We start from the raw sequence: 17,102 nt of genomic DNA, 5'->3' as shown, positions 1-17,102 counted from the left end.
GGGGAGGCATCTCCTCATACAGAGACAAAACCAGGTCTGGTCGGGGGGCGGGCGCGAGATTGGAGGGGGGGCAGACACCTCCTCATACAGAGACAGAACCGGGTCTGGCAGGGGGAGGCACTTCCTCCTACGGGGACAGAACCGGGTTGGGGGGGGGGGGGGGGGGAGGCACCTCCTCATACAGAGATAGAACCAGGCCTGGGCTCACAGCAGGCAGCTGCTACGGGGCAGAAGCGGGTCAGGGCCCGTAGCGCTAGGGACGCTGCTGGCTTAGCCGCCTCCCTGAGCAGGGGGATCCGCAGGGCTGCAGCTGCGGGGCTGGATTCACCGCCCACCTCCCCCGAGCAGCATCTGCGGGAGGGAGCCAGCACCCCCGGCCCCTCCTCTCCCGACATCCTTCCTTCACAGCCTCTTCTCGCCTTCCTGCTCCCCCAAGCCCCGGCCGCAGCGGGGAGCCCCGCGGCTGCAGCGCCAGACCCTGCCCAGGCAGCCGCGTCCTCCCGCGGGGCAGCCCGGGCGGAATCCCCCCCACGGCTGCAGGGGGAGGCGGCTGATGCTGCTGGGGGATCCCCGGCTCCCAAGCGGGGTCTTCCCCGTAGCGGGCGCAGGGATCTCCCTGCCCAGCCGCTGTTAGCGCTCCGAGCCCAGCCTTTGCCTGGGCATTTAGGGCTCGCTTTGCAAAGGGTGGGGCTGGGGGAATACCCCCCCCCCTCCTCCTCCTCCTCCCCGCGCGCCTCATGGGCGAAATTGCCAGGCTCGCAGCACGCAGCAGCCGCTGCCTGCCGCATGCAGGCTCCGCCGTGCTGAACGGATGCACCATGCTCAATGCAAAATGAATGACTAGCCACACCGGGAGAGGGGAGGCGCGCTGCTATTTGCTGGGGACCTACAATGGGCCCCTCCCTCGCGTGAGGCTCGGGGGGGGCTCGCAGGCATCCAGCAAGCGCGGGAGGGGAGGAGAAGGGACTCTGGCATCAGGCTAGTCAATAAACTCTGCGATGGTGACATCTCCCTGCTGGGCCAGGTGCTGCTGCCACCCACCGCTCTCCTGCCATCAGGCCTCTGCTTTAGCCCCGGCGATGATGGCCTGACAGCACTGCGATTCCCTCCCCCGACCCGTCTTTTTTTTTTTCTTTTTTTTCCCTTTTTCTTTTTTTTTTGGAGGGGAGCTCGGATCATGGCCTTGGGGCTCCGCAAGCTGCTGCTGCTTACCTCCAGCGGCGCCTGTAAGGACCAGCGAAAAAGATGGGACTCAAGTCCAGGAAGGCAGCAGCTGCGGGGACCGCTGGTGGCGGGGAGCAAGAGGAGAAGAAAGTAGGGCTCGCGGCGGGGGATGTGGAGCAGGGCTCTTTGGCCTTGGGCGCTGGAGCAGATAAAGACGGGACCCTGCTGCTGGAAGGGACCGGGAAGGAAGAGGGGGGGAAGAGGAATCCGCAAGGGATTGGGCTTTTGGCCAAAACACCTCTGAGCAGACCTGTCAAGAGGAACAACGCCAAGTACAGGAGGGTCCAAACTTTAATCTATGACGCCCTGGAGCGACCCAGAGGGTGGGCGCTGCTGTATCATGCCTTCGTGTGAGTAGCTGGGGTTCTCGCCAGCGGTGTATTGTTTCTATTCCGGGGGCAGGGCAGGGTAAGGTGACCAGATCACAGAGGTGAACTATCCCGACGGGGGCGGAGCAAAAAAACCAAAACCAAAAGCCGTTTGGCAGGGGCCGGGGGAATTAGCACGCCCCAGCCCTGCCGCGGCCACTACCCTCCCGGCGGCCCCGGGCACATGCGGCGCGTCCGGCGGGGAAGGAGCCGCTGGAGCGCAGCCGAGCCGGAGAGGCGCGGGGCTCCGGACCCCGGCAGTGGCGGGGGAGAGCGGCTCGGGCCATGTAAAGTTTATTGGGGGGGGACCCTGGCCGGCTCCTCGCCCCTGTAGGGGGGGTAGCATCCCCGCCCCGCGCCATGTCCCGCCGCCGCCCCAGGCCAGGTAGGAAGCCGAGTCCCCCCCGTCTGAGCGGCATCCCCCTCCCTCCCAGGCTTGCAGCTGTAATGGCGGCGCAAGCCTGGAGGGAGGGGGTGGTGGTGCGGCTTCCACTCCCTGGAGCTGGTGAGGACGAGCTCCGGCACCGGGCGGGCAAGGGGGCTGCTCCCCCAGGAGGGAGACGGGGGGGCTCAGCCGAGATGCCAGGACCAGGGGGGGAGGGACTCGGCTTCTTACCTGGCCTGCAGCAGCCAGCGGGACATGCTGGCGCTACCCCCCTACAGGGGCGAGGAGCCGGCCGGGGTCCCCCCTCCAGCCGATAAACTTTACATGGCCCGATCCGCTCTCCCCCGCCACTGCCGGGGTCCGGAGCCCCCCGTCTCCCTCCTGGGGGAGCAGCCCCCTTGCCCGCCCGGTGCCGGAGCTACTCACCAGCTCCAGGAAGTGGAAGCCGCGCCCCCACCCCTCCCTCCCAAGCTTGTGCTGCCATTACAGCTGCAAGCCTGGGGGGGGGGGATGCCACGTGCTTGGGGAAGAGGCGGGGATTTGGGGAGGGATCCAATGCACATGTGAGTTAACATAAATTTAAATGCTAAACCCTGAAAGGGGTTTGGGATTTTCTCATAGAAGATGCATATTATGCCACTATTTTGCTTTATCATGGTAGGCATAATGCTCATTGGAACTTGTCCTGAACAAGGAGAAAATGACCAAGATCTCATTATGGGCTAAAAATATGCCTTGAATTATTATTTTTTTGCTATCATCAAGATTTCTAAAACGAGAGGCTGTTTTATTTAAAAGGCTTTCTCATGTCTTTGTATAAATACATTCTCTTGAATACACATGTTGAAAACTATTTTATGAAAGCTGGGGAAAACAGATGGAACAAGAGTAATTATGATAGATTTATGGATCAAAGTGCTTAAAGGGACACTGACCACTTAAATCTAGCCCAAAATGTTAAATGTGGTTATAAACAAGCTTTTAAAAAACCAAAGGCCAACAGAAATGTTTGCACATTTGAAAAAATCATTAAAACAAATAAACATCCACCTGCAGTGTATGAAACCCAACCATAGTATCACTAAGGGCTTGAAAGTGAAACTGACTTTACTTGACCAAAATGAGAGAACTGCAAAAAGGACAACATGCAGACTGACCAGCATGCTGGATTTCTAAAATTCTTGCATTTTAAATAATATAAGATGTTATTAGTATCATAGACAAATAAATTTGTTTGCAACTAGATTTTTAAGTTGACAGTGTCCCACTAAAATAAATTTGTTTTATAATGTTGCATAGATGCGGTTGCAAAACAGTGTGGATATTGGATATCACTGTTTTTAAAAAATGCTGTAAACCATAGTGGACAAAATTTCTGTGCAGGAAGACTGAGGAGTTATTGCTGAAGTTGGTTGTTTTATCAGAGACAAGTAAAGTCCTCTAGTCTGTGTAAATTGTGGATCCGTGGCCTGAACCTACCAATTCTTATCATACAAATAGTGTTTACTCACATGAGTAGAGCCATTGAGCTTAAGGCTCTGATCCTGCCATTGGACAAGTCTCCCACTGAAGTTCATGGGAGTTTTGATTAAGGAAGGAGTGCAAGATCAGGTTCGTTATTGAGATGAGTTTTTGCGTAGTGGTATAATACTGACTTATTGCTAAACCTCCCCTCCCACTCATTTAACTTAGATTGTTCTTTTCATGATGTATGTCATATGAAACAGGACATTGTTTTTCCGTTTTGCTTTGTTTAAAGTATCAAGGTTGAACTGCTTGAAAAACTAAGCTCTAGATAATGTGACATTTTTCCAGTCTAGTAGGGCAGCTGGTTCGAACTGGGTATGTGACTTAGGAAAGCTTATGACAACTGATAGAATGCATTAGGTATATATTAGCTCTGGGAAGACCTCTTTGATGGAGGTTACAACCCGGATCTCTTACTCTGTATTTTATAATTGATTAATTTGTTGTTTTCTGATTTTAAGACAAGAGACTTTTGAGAGAAGAGACTTGAGAAGTCCACGTGCAGCCTTCTCGCACAATCACTTCCATCTTCTTCTAGGCCAGGGGTTCTCAAACTTCACTGCACCAGGACCCCCTTCTGACAACAAAAATTACTACACAACCCGGGGAGAGTGGACTGAAACCTGAGCCATGCTGCCCTTGGGGGGGGGGGGAGAAGGAGGGTGGGGTAAAGCCCAAGGGCTTCAGCCCCATGCAGGGGGCCTGTAACCTGAGCCCTGCCACCCAGAGCTGAAGCCCTCAGGATTCAGCTTTGGCCCCGGGCAGCAGGGCTTGAGCTTCGGCTTTATCTCCAAGCCCCTGCACGTCTAACACCAGCCCTGGCAACCCCATTAAAAAGGGGTTGCGACCCACTTCAGTTCTAGGCAATCCTATATGATTGGAATGAACTTCCAAAATCTATTTGTCTGTGCTCCACTCTGCCTCATTTAAACCACTCTTTAAACCCCTGTTTTCACAGCATTGTAACTGTACTCGGTTTTGTAGGCATTCAAAAATCAAACAAAATCTCTGAGCCCCTTCTCCTACAAGACTCCCCTCCCCCGTAAAACTAACCCTTGTGCCAGCCATCACTCTGATCACTTTGTATGTCATATCCTTTTCCTCCATACATCATTTGCTCTTTGTTTCTTTGTACACTGGAAGCTTTTGTGGGCAGGAATGTGTCTTATGTATTTGAAAAGCATCTGACATCTTTTGAGCCTGTGATACACACTTATTATGTATTACTTGTGCAAACAGTTCCTATATTGGAAGAGGTATCCAAAATAACTTGTTAGGTGCTCAGACACCATGGGGATGAGCTCCATATAAGAATAGCATCTACCAGTTACCAGACACACATGATGGGGCCAAATGCTGATATGACTACAGTCCCTTCCATGAATAACGGATGCTCAACATTTCTCAGGATCTGGTTTGTTCATTTCAATGGGAATTTTACATGTTTAAGGACTGAGGGTCTGAGCACTTTCTGTGAGGTGGAAACTCAGCAGCTTTCAGGACTGGGACCTGATTACCCATGGCCCTTGACCTGAATGGGAGCAGGATCAGTCCCCATGTTAACTAAAGAAGACTTCCAGGGTCTCTTATTCCTAAAGTAAATAAAATAGCTTTTTATAGTTTCATAGCCTTGCATTTGTCACAAGTTACTCAAGTTGTTTTGGTGAGCACCTTTTTATGGCTCAATTTGTAGCCCACAGGGCTAGCTTGCCTTTACTATATCATTGCCTTGCCTTCACTATATTTAGCTGCTTTTGGTATATTCAGCCGTAATGCATGAAACCTACAGGCCAGTATCCTGTAAGATATTAGCTGAAGCATCAGTTAGCTTAAGGTGGTTAAGTCGGCTGTAACCCTTGGCATAGATTAGCGGTTACCTTTAGATTTTGGGAGCTAAGGGCAGGTCTACACTTACTTCCTGGTCCGGCCGTAAGCAATCGATCTTCTGGGATCGATTTATCGCGTCTTGTCTAGACGCGATAAATCAATCCCGGATCGATCCCGGAAGTGCTCGCCGTCGACGCCGGTACTCCAGCTCGGCGAGAGGAGTACGCGGCATCGACGAGGGAGCCTGCCTGCCGCGTCTGGACCCGCGGTAAGTTCGAACTAAGGTACTTCGAATTCAGCTACGTTATTAACGTAGCTGAATTTGCGTACCTTAGTTCGAAGTGGGGGGTTAGGCCTAAGAAGAGCTTGCTCACCAGTAGGAGGTAGAATGTTCCTGTAAGTGCTACCGCAAGGAACATGGGAAGTAATAACCACAAATCCGCTTAAGCAGGGGGAGACAGGTACGATCACGAGCTGAAATGGTATCAGTGTACTAACCTATAGAAGAAGGACTCCTCCGCATTAGTAGGATGAGGAAATACGGACAAGGAAAAGAGGAAAAACCACTACTGAATGTACATTATATATATGGCAGATATGTTAGCGTAACATATTATCAAAGTTGCATCCCAGCCTGTGGGCAATAGGGGAGAGAGATGTAGCCCTTGGGAGGTGCCAGAATGATGGCCACTGGTGATGTGGCAGAAGGTAATGGCGACGAGGAAGATAATGGCTAACCTTTCTGGTTGTCTTGCAAGGGATGGTGCGAGTATACTGATGGCAAGATGTACGTTCTGTAGCCTCTCTATTTACCTTACTGAGTTAGAGTGTTTGTGACTGTGTTAAACTATTTGTGAATATAGAAGAGTTCCTATAGTGTGAGTGTTGCAGCTGTGCATATCAGGGTTCCCAGCTATATATCATTTGAATAATAGCGGGCCTGATGTTGGGACAAGGACCTGACAACCCTCAAAGTGATAACTGGGGATTCTTAAGTAATCAGTATAATTAAGACAGAATCGATAGATCAGGCTACAAATCCTACACTCATTGACTTCAGTGGGAATTGGATTGGGCCCTTACTTAGGAACCCAAACACATTGAGGGCAAAACCCTTTCTGTGCCTACGAACCCCACAGGGGCATGGTGGGAGTAGAGTGGGGTTGGTTTTGAAGGTGATCCCAGGGCAGGGTATTGTGGCTCAGGAGGGCCTAAGGGGAATGGACTCTGTTCCACAACTTGCTCCTCCTTTAAAAAGAGGCAGAGTGCTCTTCCATCTGGAGTCTGCTGCTGAAAGCAGTGCATGTGTAATGGGAGGGGGCATGGCCATGTTCCTAACACAGCAAAGCACACTCTTGAGACTTGGCACATTGGTGGATGCCCTGGTTGCTCCCCAGGTTGCTACCACCCATGGGAGTGCGTTGTCTGGATCCTGCCCACTCCTCCCCCATCTCTTCCAGTGCACGAGAATTCGGCCCTATTATATTATTGTTCCGTATGGGCCTAACCTTGTGTGACGCTGAGTGCGATAGAATTCTGTGGGCATTCAGAACTTACTTATTATTTAATTATTTGTATTACTGTATCTTCTTGGAGCCCTAGTCATGCCTAGAACCACACTGAGCAAGGCGCTGTACAAACACAGAACCAAAAAAAATTACAATCTATGTAGCATGTCATAGGATCAGATCCTACGAAAGCAAAACTCTAAAAATTAAAGAAATGAAAGATTGTTCGGAAATCTGTTAGCGACATGCAGAGCTTTGCTCTTCTCACAGAAAGAGGAGAACATCATTCCACCAGCAGGAAGAATGATACCATGGGAAACGCTAACATTTAGAGCTCTAGATTAAAATCTGGTTTCTGTTTGCTCATGATAGAGCCTTTGAAGTGAAGGGGCTCTTCAGCATGTCTGTTGTAAGTCTCTCCTGTGTTGGATTTACAGCTCTGCCATGAAAGTAGAACTGCCCTGGAACGTCTCAGATTGAACCTCGCCAGAGACGCAAATAGTTGTTTACTTTTTATTAGGGGTGTGTGGGTGGGTGATAGGATCCAAAACATTTCAACAAGTGCCTATTTGTTGTGTTTTTTATCATTTAAAAAAAACTATGTATTTTAGTGAAATGTTACTGCTCAGTCAGTAAAGTGGACTAGATCCTTTGGGTAGCCTCACAATCCAAGAAAAGATTTAAAATTAAAAAGGAAATTGCAATATGTGCAAACCTATGGCCAATGAACAACTTAAAGGCCCAGCGCTTGCTTACTACCGGAAATAGTACTGATAAAGCCTGATCTAAAGTTCAATGAAATCCATAGAAAGGCTTACATTACCTTCAAGGGGCTATGGAGCAGGTCTGTAATGTTTATTACAGTTCTAGTTCTAATGAAGTTGGTCAATGAGACTTCCCAAGGCAGTGAGGGGAATATTTCTTGATGAGGAACATTGATTTGCAGTCTTCACAGGGAACTGTGAGTCACAGAAACAGATGTTATTACCTGTGTGTGTTTTCTTGTGAATCTCCTCTCTTGTTCTGCACACGTGCATGTGTGTGCACTCACACTTACACTGAGTAGAGTGGAGAACTCACCATTTACTCCTACTCTTCGTTTCCTATCTTTTAACCAGTTACTGATCCACGACAGGAGGACCTTTCCTCTTATCCCATGACTGTGTACTTTACTTAAGAGCTTTTGGTGAGGGGCCTTATCAAAGGCTTCCTGAAAGTTTAAGTACACTATAGCTGTATGTATTTACTCTCTCTCTGTCTCTCTGTCTCTCTCTTTTTGAAAAGTTGAAATTTTCTGCAGAAATTAGACACTTTTTGCAAACATTTTTTGTTTAGTTGAAAACTGAATTTTCCATTGAAATTTGTGGAAATTTTTCAACCAATCCCTCAATAGAGAGAGTGCCTTCCAGACACCGCTCCTCCTATTTGCAATTTTTTAACATTCCTATGGCAACTACAGCAATTGCTTACATGGAATAGTTCTAGTGGGAAAGTATTTTATGGTGGGATTATTCAAAAGAGCTCAACGTTGGCCTAATTCTGCTCCCACAGAAGCCAGTGGTAATGCTCCCTACTATAGTGGTCCCATTGAGGTTGTGCTGGTGGCCTATGGATCAGTTGCCTGCCAAGGCTGACTGTGTAATGCAAGTTTGCTACAACTCTGATCAGCCAGTAGATATTGCTCATCAAAGCGGGGAAACAATCCACTAGTGGAATATGTGCAGCTGCATTTTCAAACAACAGAGGTGTGTGAGGTCCAAGTTATCAATGGGTATAAACTCTGCCATTGAGAAGGCAAGAGTTAAAAATGGGAAAAATATCTTATTCTGAAATGTCTGTCCACAGCTTTGCGTTAATCATGTACTCAAGGCTCCTACCTAAAAACAAAAAAAAAAATTGTTTTGTTTTTGTTTTTACATTATTAAAATCAATAAACGCAGATAATTGTAAAACCCAACAAAACCCCAAATTAGGCTGCAATGCCTTGTACTCATTTAAATCACTATTTAATTAGATGCAGTATTGAATATTGTAAAAACTCCAGGAACCCAGTCATCTGCCTTAAAGAAATTACAGATTCTGTATTGCCAACCCAAACCAAATATATATAAAGCAAGATTCAGGCCCACAAAATCATGTTTGTTTTTTTAAATAGTGCATTCTGGGTTCTTTTTATTTGCTTTTGGGTCCCATTTTCAAGTTTTTCTTGGCAACTATGATTGAAACTTACTTAAAAAAGAAAGTTGAGACTCTCAGCTGATCACATGACTCCAGGAGCTGCGGGTTTAAGAAAAATAATACATATTGTGAGAGCTAGCAAGACAGATTTCAAGCTGCATTTGATCTTCAGTGGAAGGTCCTGAAAGCAAAGGATGACTCATCTGAGTAAAGCATTGCAGGATCGGCCCTTTAGCGGACAAGTGGCTGACCCTGTACTCCACAAAGTCAATGCTAGTTTTGTCACTGAGTTTGATGGGATTTGTGCCTAAGGGGATGGGTGAGTACATGGAACCTCTCCAAGCAACAGAACTGGTGTGGTTCTGCTGTGCAATGGGAGGGGCTGGGTGCAGATGTGCTCAACATGGAGATCAACTGTTTGGGGGGCAGCCCTGGAGTGGCAGCATGCGGGACTGGGCAGGCTGGGGTGTGGCTTGAGGTTCTGCAATTGCATGGATCTTCCCATTCTTTCCCCTGCCACCTCAGGGCTTTTGGGTGTTTAGCCATGAGGCTGCAGTAGCCTCCTTGGGGCGGCTTTGTAGCTGCACTGGGGTGGGAGTGTGGGAAGAAACCCTTATTCCTGCTCATTTGCCTAGCGCTAGGCCCAGCTAATCAGCTTGGATTTGCCTCCAAGTGAATCAGCATAATTAAAAAGCAGGGTTGTTCCATTAGTGAATGCTCTTTACTTGCTTATTTTGACAATTCTAGTCCAGTTTTAATTATTTATGCTAATACTTCATAATGCACCAATAAATATTCTGTAGTATACTTTGTAAAAATAATGAAGTCTCGGTAATTGGAGACCTCACCACATACCTCTGCTAATACATCTCTGCTGAGACCTGTGGAGACAGCCAGGGTTTTGTTTGTGGATTAATAAGGTTCAACCGTGTTCTGGTTGCCGTAAGCAGGCATTGTTACGGTTCAGTCTTTGGCTATAGAAAGCTGGTATGTCATTGACATGAATGAGAAAAGAAAGCCGAGCCCTAGGAGGACTCATAGTAATAAGACTATTGGTAACATTTACAAAAGTGCCTAGGTCCCATTTTCAAAAAGGCGCTTAGGCACTTAGGAGCCTAACGTTTGAAAAATTTACCCTCCCACTAATGTCAATGAAGTTTTATTGACCATAGCCACACTATTATGTGCTACGTAAGCTATGACCTGCAGCCTCTCAATCAGATGGTGAGGTGATGGGATATACAAACCCCACACTGAGCCTGAAAGGGTTAAAAGGCAATACTGGGCCCAGGTAGCTCCACACCTCTGGACCTTCCGCACATGCTCCGACTGGTGGAGTGGCTTCAATGGGATCTCAGCAACCCGGGCAGAGGGTGGTGGACAGACTGCTGGAGAGAGGGAGCTGGAGAGGAGCTGAGAGGGGACCACAGAGTGAGCAAGGCCCACAGAAAGAGCTATCTCCAACCACCACCCTCTTTGGGAACCAGCAGTTACTGCAGGGCCCTGTTCATATGGACTCTTTTTTGTTGATGAGTGACTGTTGGACAGAGGGGCCATGTCCCAGCTGAAGGGACCTATAAGTAGGAAATAGCCCATGGCAGTGGACTTAGGCTTGCTGTGGGGAGGACCCTGTTGGTGTTGCTTCACACAGGGTCCTGGGCTGGGACTTGGTGGAGATAGCGGGCCCAGGTCCCCCAGCCTAAGGTCAGGAACAGATGCTTCCACTGCCCTGACAGAGATGCAGAGGGCCAGCGGTGCTAGGTATCCCTAAGGAATGAGTTACTACCCCATAGTACAGCACAGCAAACTGCCTCATCTACTGCACAACAGTTTAAGGTTTATATAACAGCCTGTATCCTGGGATTGTATTCTAGAATCCATTGGTGAGACTTGAGCTATGGTGAATAGTTCCCACCTTTACAATTGCTGCTAGCTGGACCCCAAGGCTCCACCCCTGCCCCACCTCTTCCCCCAAGGTCCCACCCCATCCTGCCTCTTCCCCCAGGCTCTGCCCCCTCTCCACCTCTTCTCCCTAAGGTTCCACCCCCGACACTAGCTTCTCACTCTTGTCACCTGCTGAATTGTCTCAAGGAGCCTGCCTGCAAGTAGGAGGCGGCCCCAGCTGAGCAGGAGCTGGTGTGGGTTAAAGACCTGGCACCTCCCCCCACCCTGTAGTAGCTGGCCTTTTGGTTCAGGTGCCATTTAGGATTGCCAGATCCCCTTTTCAACTGGACTTTCCGATCGAAAACCGGGCACCTGGCAACCCTAAATGGGACCTGGACACAGAAGCCAAAAACCGGACTGTCCAGTAAAACCCGGACAGGTGGTAACCCTAATGGTGAAATGAGCATCAAGATTTTGTTGTGCTGCTCAGACTATCATTGGATTCTTCTGGTTTGTAATGAGACCTGAATTTTCATGGGTGCAGCAGCCTTGGTTAGGTGGGTGTGGGGTGCTCTCATCCCCTGCATATGTGTGTTTTCTCTGTAACTGAACCTACAGAAAGTTTCTAGAAATTAGCAGGATTTTTCCACCTGCTTCACTTGTTTACAGATGGATCTGTGAATTCTAGCATAACATTAAAAACAAATCCAACACAAAAATAGAGAGTTAGAGGCTGTGTATTATAGTCTGGTTTCACTTTTTACTAATAGTTGGATTTTTAAAAAAATCACTGATCTATCTATATACACACATACCCCTATTGTGTGTGTGTATATATATTGCTGAAGCCTAATTCTGCCCTGGGATGGATGTACAAAGCTCCCATAAAGGCCATTTGGTGTCATATACGTATCTGTGGACAATTTGGCCTTAAGTCATTTTGAATCTAATTTAGCAACCATAAGGATTTTTTTTTTAATCAGAGGGTTGAGTGTTTGGAAAAATTCTTTGTGTCCTGGTCTGAAATGAAATAGGTCAGGATCTTAGAGAGATAGGTACACTGCTGGGGATGGTCAGATACTATAATGATATGCTTTGTAGAAACACTTATAAATAAATAATAGTGTTTGTTCTTTAGTTAACAGTGCTATATACTGTTTTGCATAGCACTTTACAGAGATTATGAAGGCATGGAAGCATTGCTACTTCAATTGCTTCTGGCACATACAGTATTAAAAGGGATAACTTAAATACGAATAGCTTTATAGAGAATATAGTCCAAGAACCACTAAATATGTGCTGGCTTCTTTCTCATTTTAAAATGATCTTTCGTAGGCTTATCCATTTGTGCCTGGGAAAAATATTTTTAGGCTCAAATTGACCTACTTTGGCAATGGCTACCTTTGAAGGAACATCGGGACTGGACGTGTTTGTGAGTTACCTACTCTGGCCTTAATCCAGCACAGTACTTAAGCATGTGCTTAATTTTAGGCATGTGAGTAGCCTGTCAAAATCAGTGTGAACAGAGCAACTAATTGGGTTCAATGTAGTTTGAGTCCAATAGCAAAAGAATTTTAATGCAAACTTTGACAGAATGTTGTGGCACCTTTTGGCCTGAGCAGTTAGCCAATATTTAGTGCATAAGAACATAAGAATGGCCATACTAGGTGCATACCAATGGTCCATCTAGTCAATATCCTGCCTTCTGACAGTGGCCAATGCTAAATGCTTGTAATGGAATGAATGGAACAGTGCAATTTTCAGTGATTCATCCCCTGTCATCCAATCTCAGCTTCTGGCAGTCAGAGGCTTAGGGACATTCAGAGCATGGGCTTGCATCTCTGATCATCTTGGCTAGTAGCCATTGATGGATCTATCCTTTAGGAAGTTAGATAAGTCTTTTTCAAACCCAGTTATACTTTTGGCTTCACAACATCCCATGGCAACAAGTTCCACAGGTTGACTGTGTGTTGTGTGAAGAAGTACCTCCTTCTGTTTGTTTTAAACTTGCTGTCTATTTCATTGAGTGACTCCTAGTTCTTGTGTTATGTGAGGGGTAAATAACAGCTCTCTATTCCCTTCCTCCACCCCATTCATGATTTTATAGACTATCATACCCCCATTTAGTCTTTTCTTAGCTGAACAATCCCAGTCTTTTTAATCTCTCCTTGTATGGAAGCTGTTTTATACTCCTAATAATTTATGTTGCTCTTCCCAGTACTCTTTCCAGTTCTAATATAGCTTTTTTTGAGATGGGGCGATCAGAACTGCACGCAGCATTCAAAGTATGGGTGTACCGTGGATTTATATAATAGCATTCTGATATTTTCTATCTTATTATCTATCCCTTTCCTAATACCCTGTTTGCTTTTTTGACTGCTGCTGCACATTCAGTAGATGTTTTTAGAAAACTATCCGTCATGACTCCAAGATCTCTTTCTTGAGAGGTAACAGCTAATTTAGACCCATCATTTTGTATGTATAGTAGGGATTATTTTTTCCAATGTGCATTACTTTGTACTTGTCAACACTGAACTTCATCTGCCATTTTGTTGACCAGTCACCCAGTTTTGTGAGATCCCTTTGTAACTCTTTACAGTCTACTTTGGACTTAAATATCATGAATAATTTTGCTCCATTAGAATTAGAAATTGATAGTACAAGTCAGGTATATTCTTCGGTGAAATCTTGTTTATTTACAAAGAGTATACATAAAGTCTTGTTTCCACCCAACCCCCATGTATTCAGACCGCCTCATACCCAGACTCTCCCGCCGAGCCTCACCCCCCTGCATTCAGAACCCCCCGATGAGCCCAGCTCCCCCTGCATCTGAACCACCCCGATGAGCCACCCGCACCCGGATCCCCACCTCACTGAGCCCCAATCAGCTGCACCTGGATCCCCACTCCACTGAGCTCCACTCCCCCAGCATCTGGACCCCCCACTGAGCCCCCCACACCCAGACCCCCCCCCATTGAGCCCCAATCACCTTCACCTGGACCCATCTGCAGAGTCCCATTACTGTTGCACCCAGAACCCCCCTCCAAAAGCCCCCGTGCATCCAAATCCCCCCCTGCACCCGGATCCCCCACTGAGCCACCCGCACTCAGATTGCCCCACACAGAATCCTCTCAACCCACACCTGGATCCCCCCACACTAAGACCCTCCTCACTTGGATCCTGCCAGGTTGAGCCTGCCTGCCTACACCTGGTGCACCTGGCACAGAGGGGCAGGGCCCTGGGGTGTTTCTGGGGCAGGCCCGGTCCTTGCACTGTGTCAGGGTTGAGTTCAGCCTCACCGCTGAGTCCGTGTCCTGCAGTGGGGGACGGCGAGCTGCACTGTGGTCTCCCACCTCTGTGCAGCCTGTGGCCTGTGCTCCCCAATGCTATGCTGGAGCCTCCACATTTATTTAACAAAATTTGCAGAATTTTAAAATATTGTGTGCAGAATTTTTATTTTTTTGGCGCAGAATGCCCTCAGGAGTAATAGTGGGAATAAACAACAACTGGCAGTTTCCTTGTTTAGAAACCCCTAGGTCTATCACTCCAGCGAGTCCTTTGCCAAAGAAGCTCTGTGTCTCTGATATAGGTGCCGACTCTGTGGGTGCTCCAGTGCTGGTGGGTGCTTAGTACCCACTGACAGCCCCCCATCAGTGCCTCCCCCTCCCCCGCCAGCACCTCCCACGTGCTGCGGATCAGCTGTTCCACAGTGTGCAGGAGACACTGAGGAGGGGCGAGGGTGGGGCGAGCTCGGGGGAGGGGTGGAAATAGGCAGAGTAGGGGTGGGGCCTTGGGGGAAAGGATGGAGTGGGGGCAGGGTGTGGGTCGCACCTATGTTCTCTGATATCTTTCAGGATCATTCTCACTCCTTTCTCTCTGGCTTTCTTCAAGAGCTTGTCTACAATTATAATTGTACAATTCTATGGGTATAATTAAACTGCTGTAGTTATAACTTCCTCTGTGGACATTCTCTTCTGGAATAAGAGTGGCATTTTTGTGTAGTTTAATTTCCTTCTAAAGCAACGTAAATTGAACTGGGAATGGCATACAAACTGGAATAAGTGTTCACACAGGGACTGGTAACACGGCAGTGGGTTAAAGTCACACCTTAGCTTACACACACATAGCTTTCCTGTGTAGACAAGCCTCAACACACATGGCCTGCACACCAATATCCTAGCCCCTGTGTTTACAACCAGGGAAGTCCCTGTTAATCTACTTGGGTACCTCTGCTCAGGTCTTGCCATGCAGTTTAGTGCCCCAGGTGGCACCTTCCATTGTCTGCCGTTATTGCATTATGAAAATGGGCTTCATTGCTCCTTCCGTTGAGCTTGAACTAGGTTGGTTGGGATCCACTGGCTTCAATGAGGTCTGTTATTGTCTTTGGTTCTAGGACTCCTTGTGGTAGCTATTGGCAACTTTCAGCATAACAGTAATGTTAATGCTGAGCGTTTGTGTGGTTTTCAAAATTAGGAACATGCTGTTTCTTGTCTACATGTCAGTGGCTATTTGCACAGTTATTGGAATTGTGCATGCAACTGAAGAACTTGTGCATGCAGATTAGCACACAGTTGCAAGTACATTTTTGCTTGTGAAACTGCATTTACCTTTTTTTCTTTGAAAATCAGGCCTTTTACAAAAAGAACAGGAGTACTTGTGGCACCTTAGAGACTAACAAATTTATTAGAGCATAAGCTTTCGTGGGCTACAACCCACTTCTTCGGATGTATCCGAAATAAATTTGTTAGTCTCTAAGGTGCCACAAGTACTCCTGTTCTTTTTGCGGATACAGACTAACACGGCTGCTACTCTGAGGCCTTTTACAGTTTTTGAAATGTGGTTTTTTTAATGCTGGAAGGGACCATTGTGATCAAATCACTGGCAAAAAAGACCTCGCCCAATAATTTCTGCAAGTGTAGTGGTTGTGGTGATAATATTTCTCCTTGTCAGGGTCATAAAAGTGTTTGAGTAAGTGGAGAAGAATAATGTGCCAAATGCTGAAATGGTGTTTGTTCATTCCAAGAGTTATTTCTCTCAGTCTTTCTTTGTTTGAATGTCGTTTACTGACCACGCTTGCCTGTGCTAACAGGAAAAGGGCTCATCACTAGTACAAAGGCACATCTTCCATCTGAAGGTCTTTCTCTGAGAGCATGGCTGTGTGAAAGGAGGACAGGGGGTGGAGATGAAGGAGTTTACAAACCGGGCACGGCCAAAGATGCCGAGGTGCAGACAGAGGAAAATGGAGGTATCTTAATTGGTTCAGTGCATGGGTCTGAAAGGGAATAACTTTCCCCAGGTGATGAAAAGAAGCCTGGCTCTGCTATGGTGAGTCTAGTGCCGGGGTTCTCAGGATAATTTTTTTGGTGGCCTCGGAGTGCGGCCACCAACTCTTGCTGGCAGCCGCTCTCTCACTTTTTCCTAAAATACTTAATTAGCTTTAGGAAAAACAAATAAATATGGACATGTACACGTCCAAATCATTGCAATGTATTTATTGCTAGCTAGTAAGTCTGCTGTGAAAAGTGATATTTGTATGTTTGTTAATATCACTTTTCACAGCAAACATACAAGTATCACTTTTCACAGAAGATTTACTCAGCCTTGGCATGCCTGGAGACAAATTAAGCCCTGGATGGGGGTGGGGGAGGCAGCGGGGCCAGGGACAATGGGGGTGGGGCAGGGAGCCAGCAGGGGGCTGGAGCCTGAAGCCCCACAGCCAGAGCCCGAAGCCCCGTGGCCAGGGGATGGGGCCTGGGGTTGGAGCCCAAAGCCCCACAGCAGAGCCTGCCGCCCCTCCACCCCAGAATTGAAGCCCGAAGCTTGAGCCCCACTGCCCCTGAGAAGGTGAGGAACGTACCAGCAGCCTGCTCCTCCAGGTGTCTCCAGAGGGGGGCAGGGCCCAACACCTGGGCTGGTGGCCCCAGCAACCAACACCAAGGTGGTGCATCCAGGAGCAACAGGGAGGGGCCGCTACTTTATCCCCCCTCTTCCTCCCATCATAGTCCAGGAGGCTGTGGCTGCAAGAAAAGCCCCGGGTGGCCGCATTTGAGAAACGCTGGTCTAGTAGCAGAGGGCTTTAGCTCTGTATAAACAGCACATAGATTTTCATAGTCATAGATGGGGCATTTGTCTTCACATGTGGAGGGAGAATGTATCCAACAGCCTGGTGTGATATGATGTGATCGCCACATGCATGCATGT

At 47.8% G+C, this 17,102-nt stretch overlaps 1 protein-coding gene across 1 annotated transcript in view; it reads left to right on the top strand.

Annotated features, from left to right (window-relative positions):
• The first annotated feature begins 1,187 nt into the window (after nt 1-1,187).
• Nucleotides 1,188-17,102, top strand: part of KCNQ3 (potassium voltage-gated channel subfamily Q member 3) — a 247,554-nt gene continuing 231,639 nt past the window's right edge. The window contains exon 1 of the mRNA XM_026659953.2: nt 1,188-1,574. Coding sequence (XP_026515738.1) covers nt 1,246-1,574 — 329 coding nt within the window. The 5' untranslated portion in view covers nt 1,188-1,245. The remainder of the gene's footprint in view (nt 1,575-17,102) is intronic.

This window comes from Terrapene carolina, unplaced genomic scaffold (genome assembly GCF_002925995.2).
Source record: "Terrapene carolina triunguis isolate 2854851 unplaced genomic scaffold, T_m_triunguis-2.0 Scaffold58, whole genome shotgun sequence".
NCBI lineage: Eukaryota > Metazoa > Chordata > Testudines > Emydidae > Terrapene > Terrapene triunguis.
This window is presented reverse-complemented; position numbering and strand designations above follow the sequence as displayed.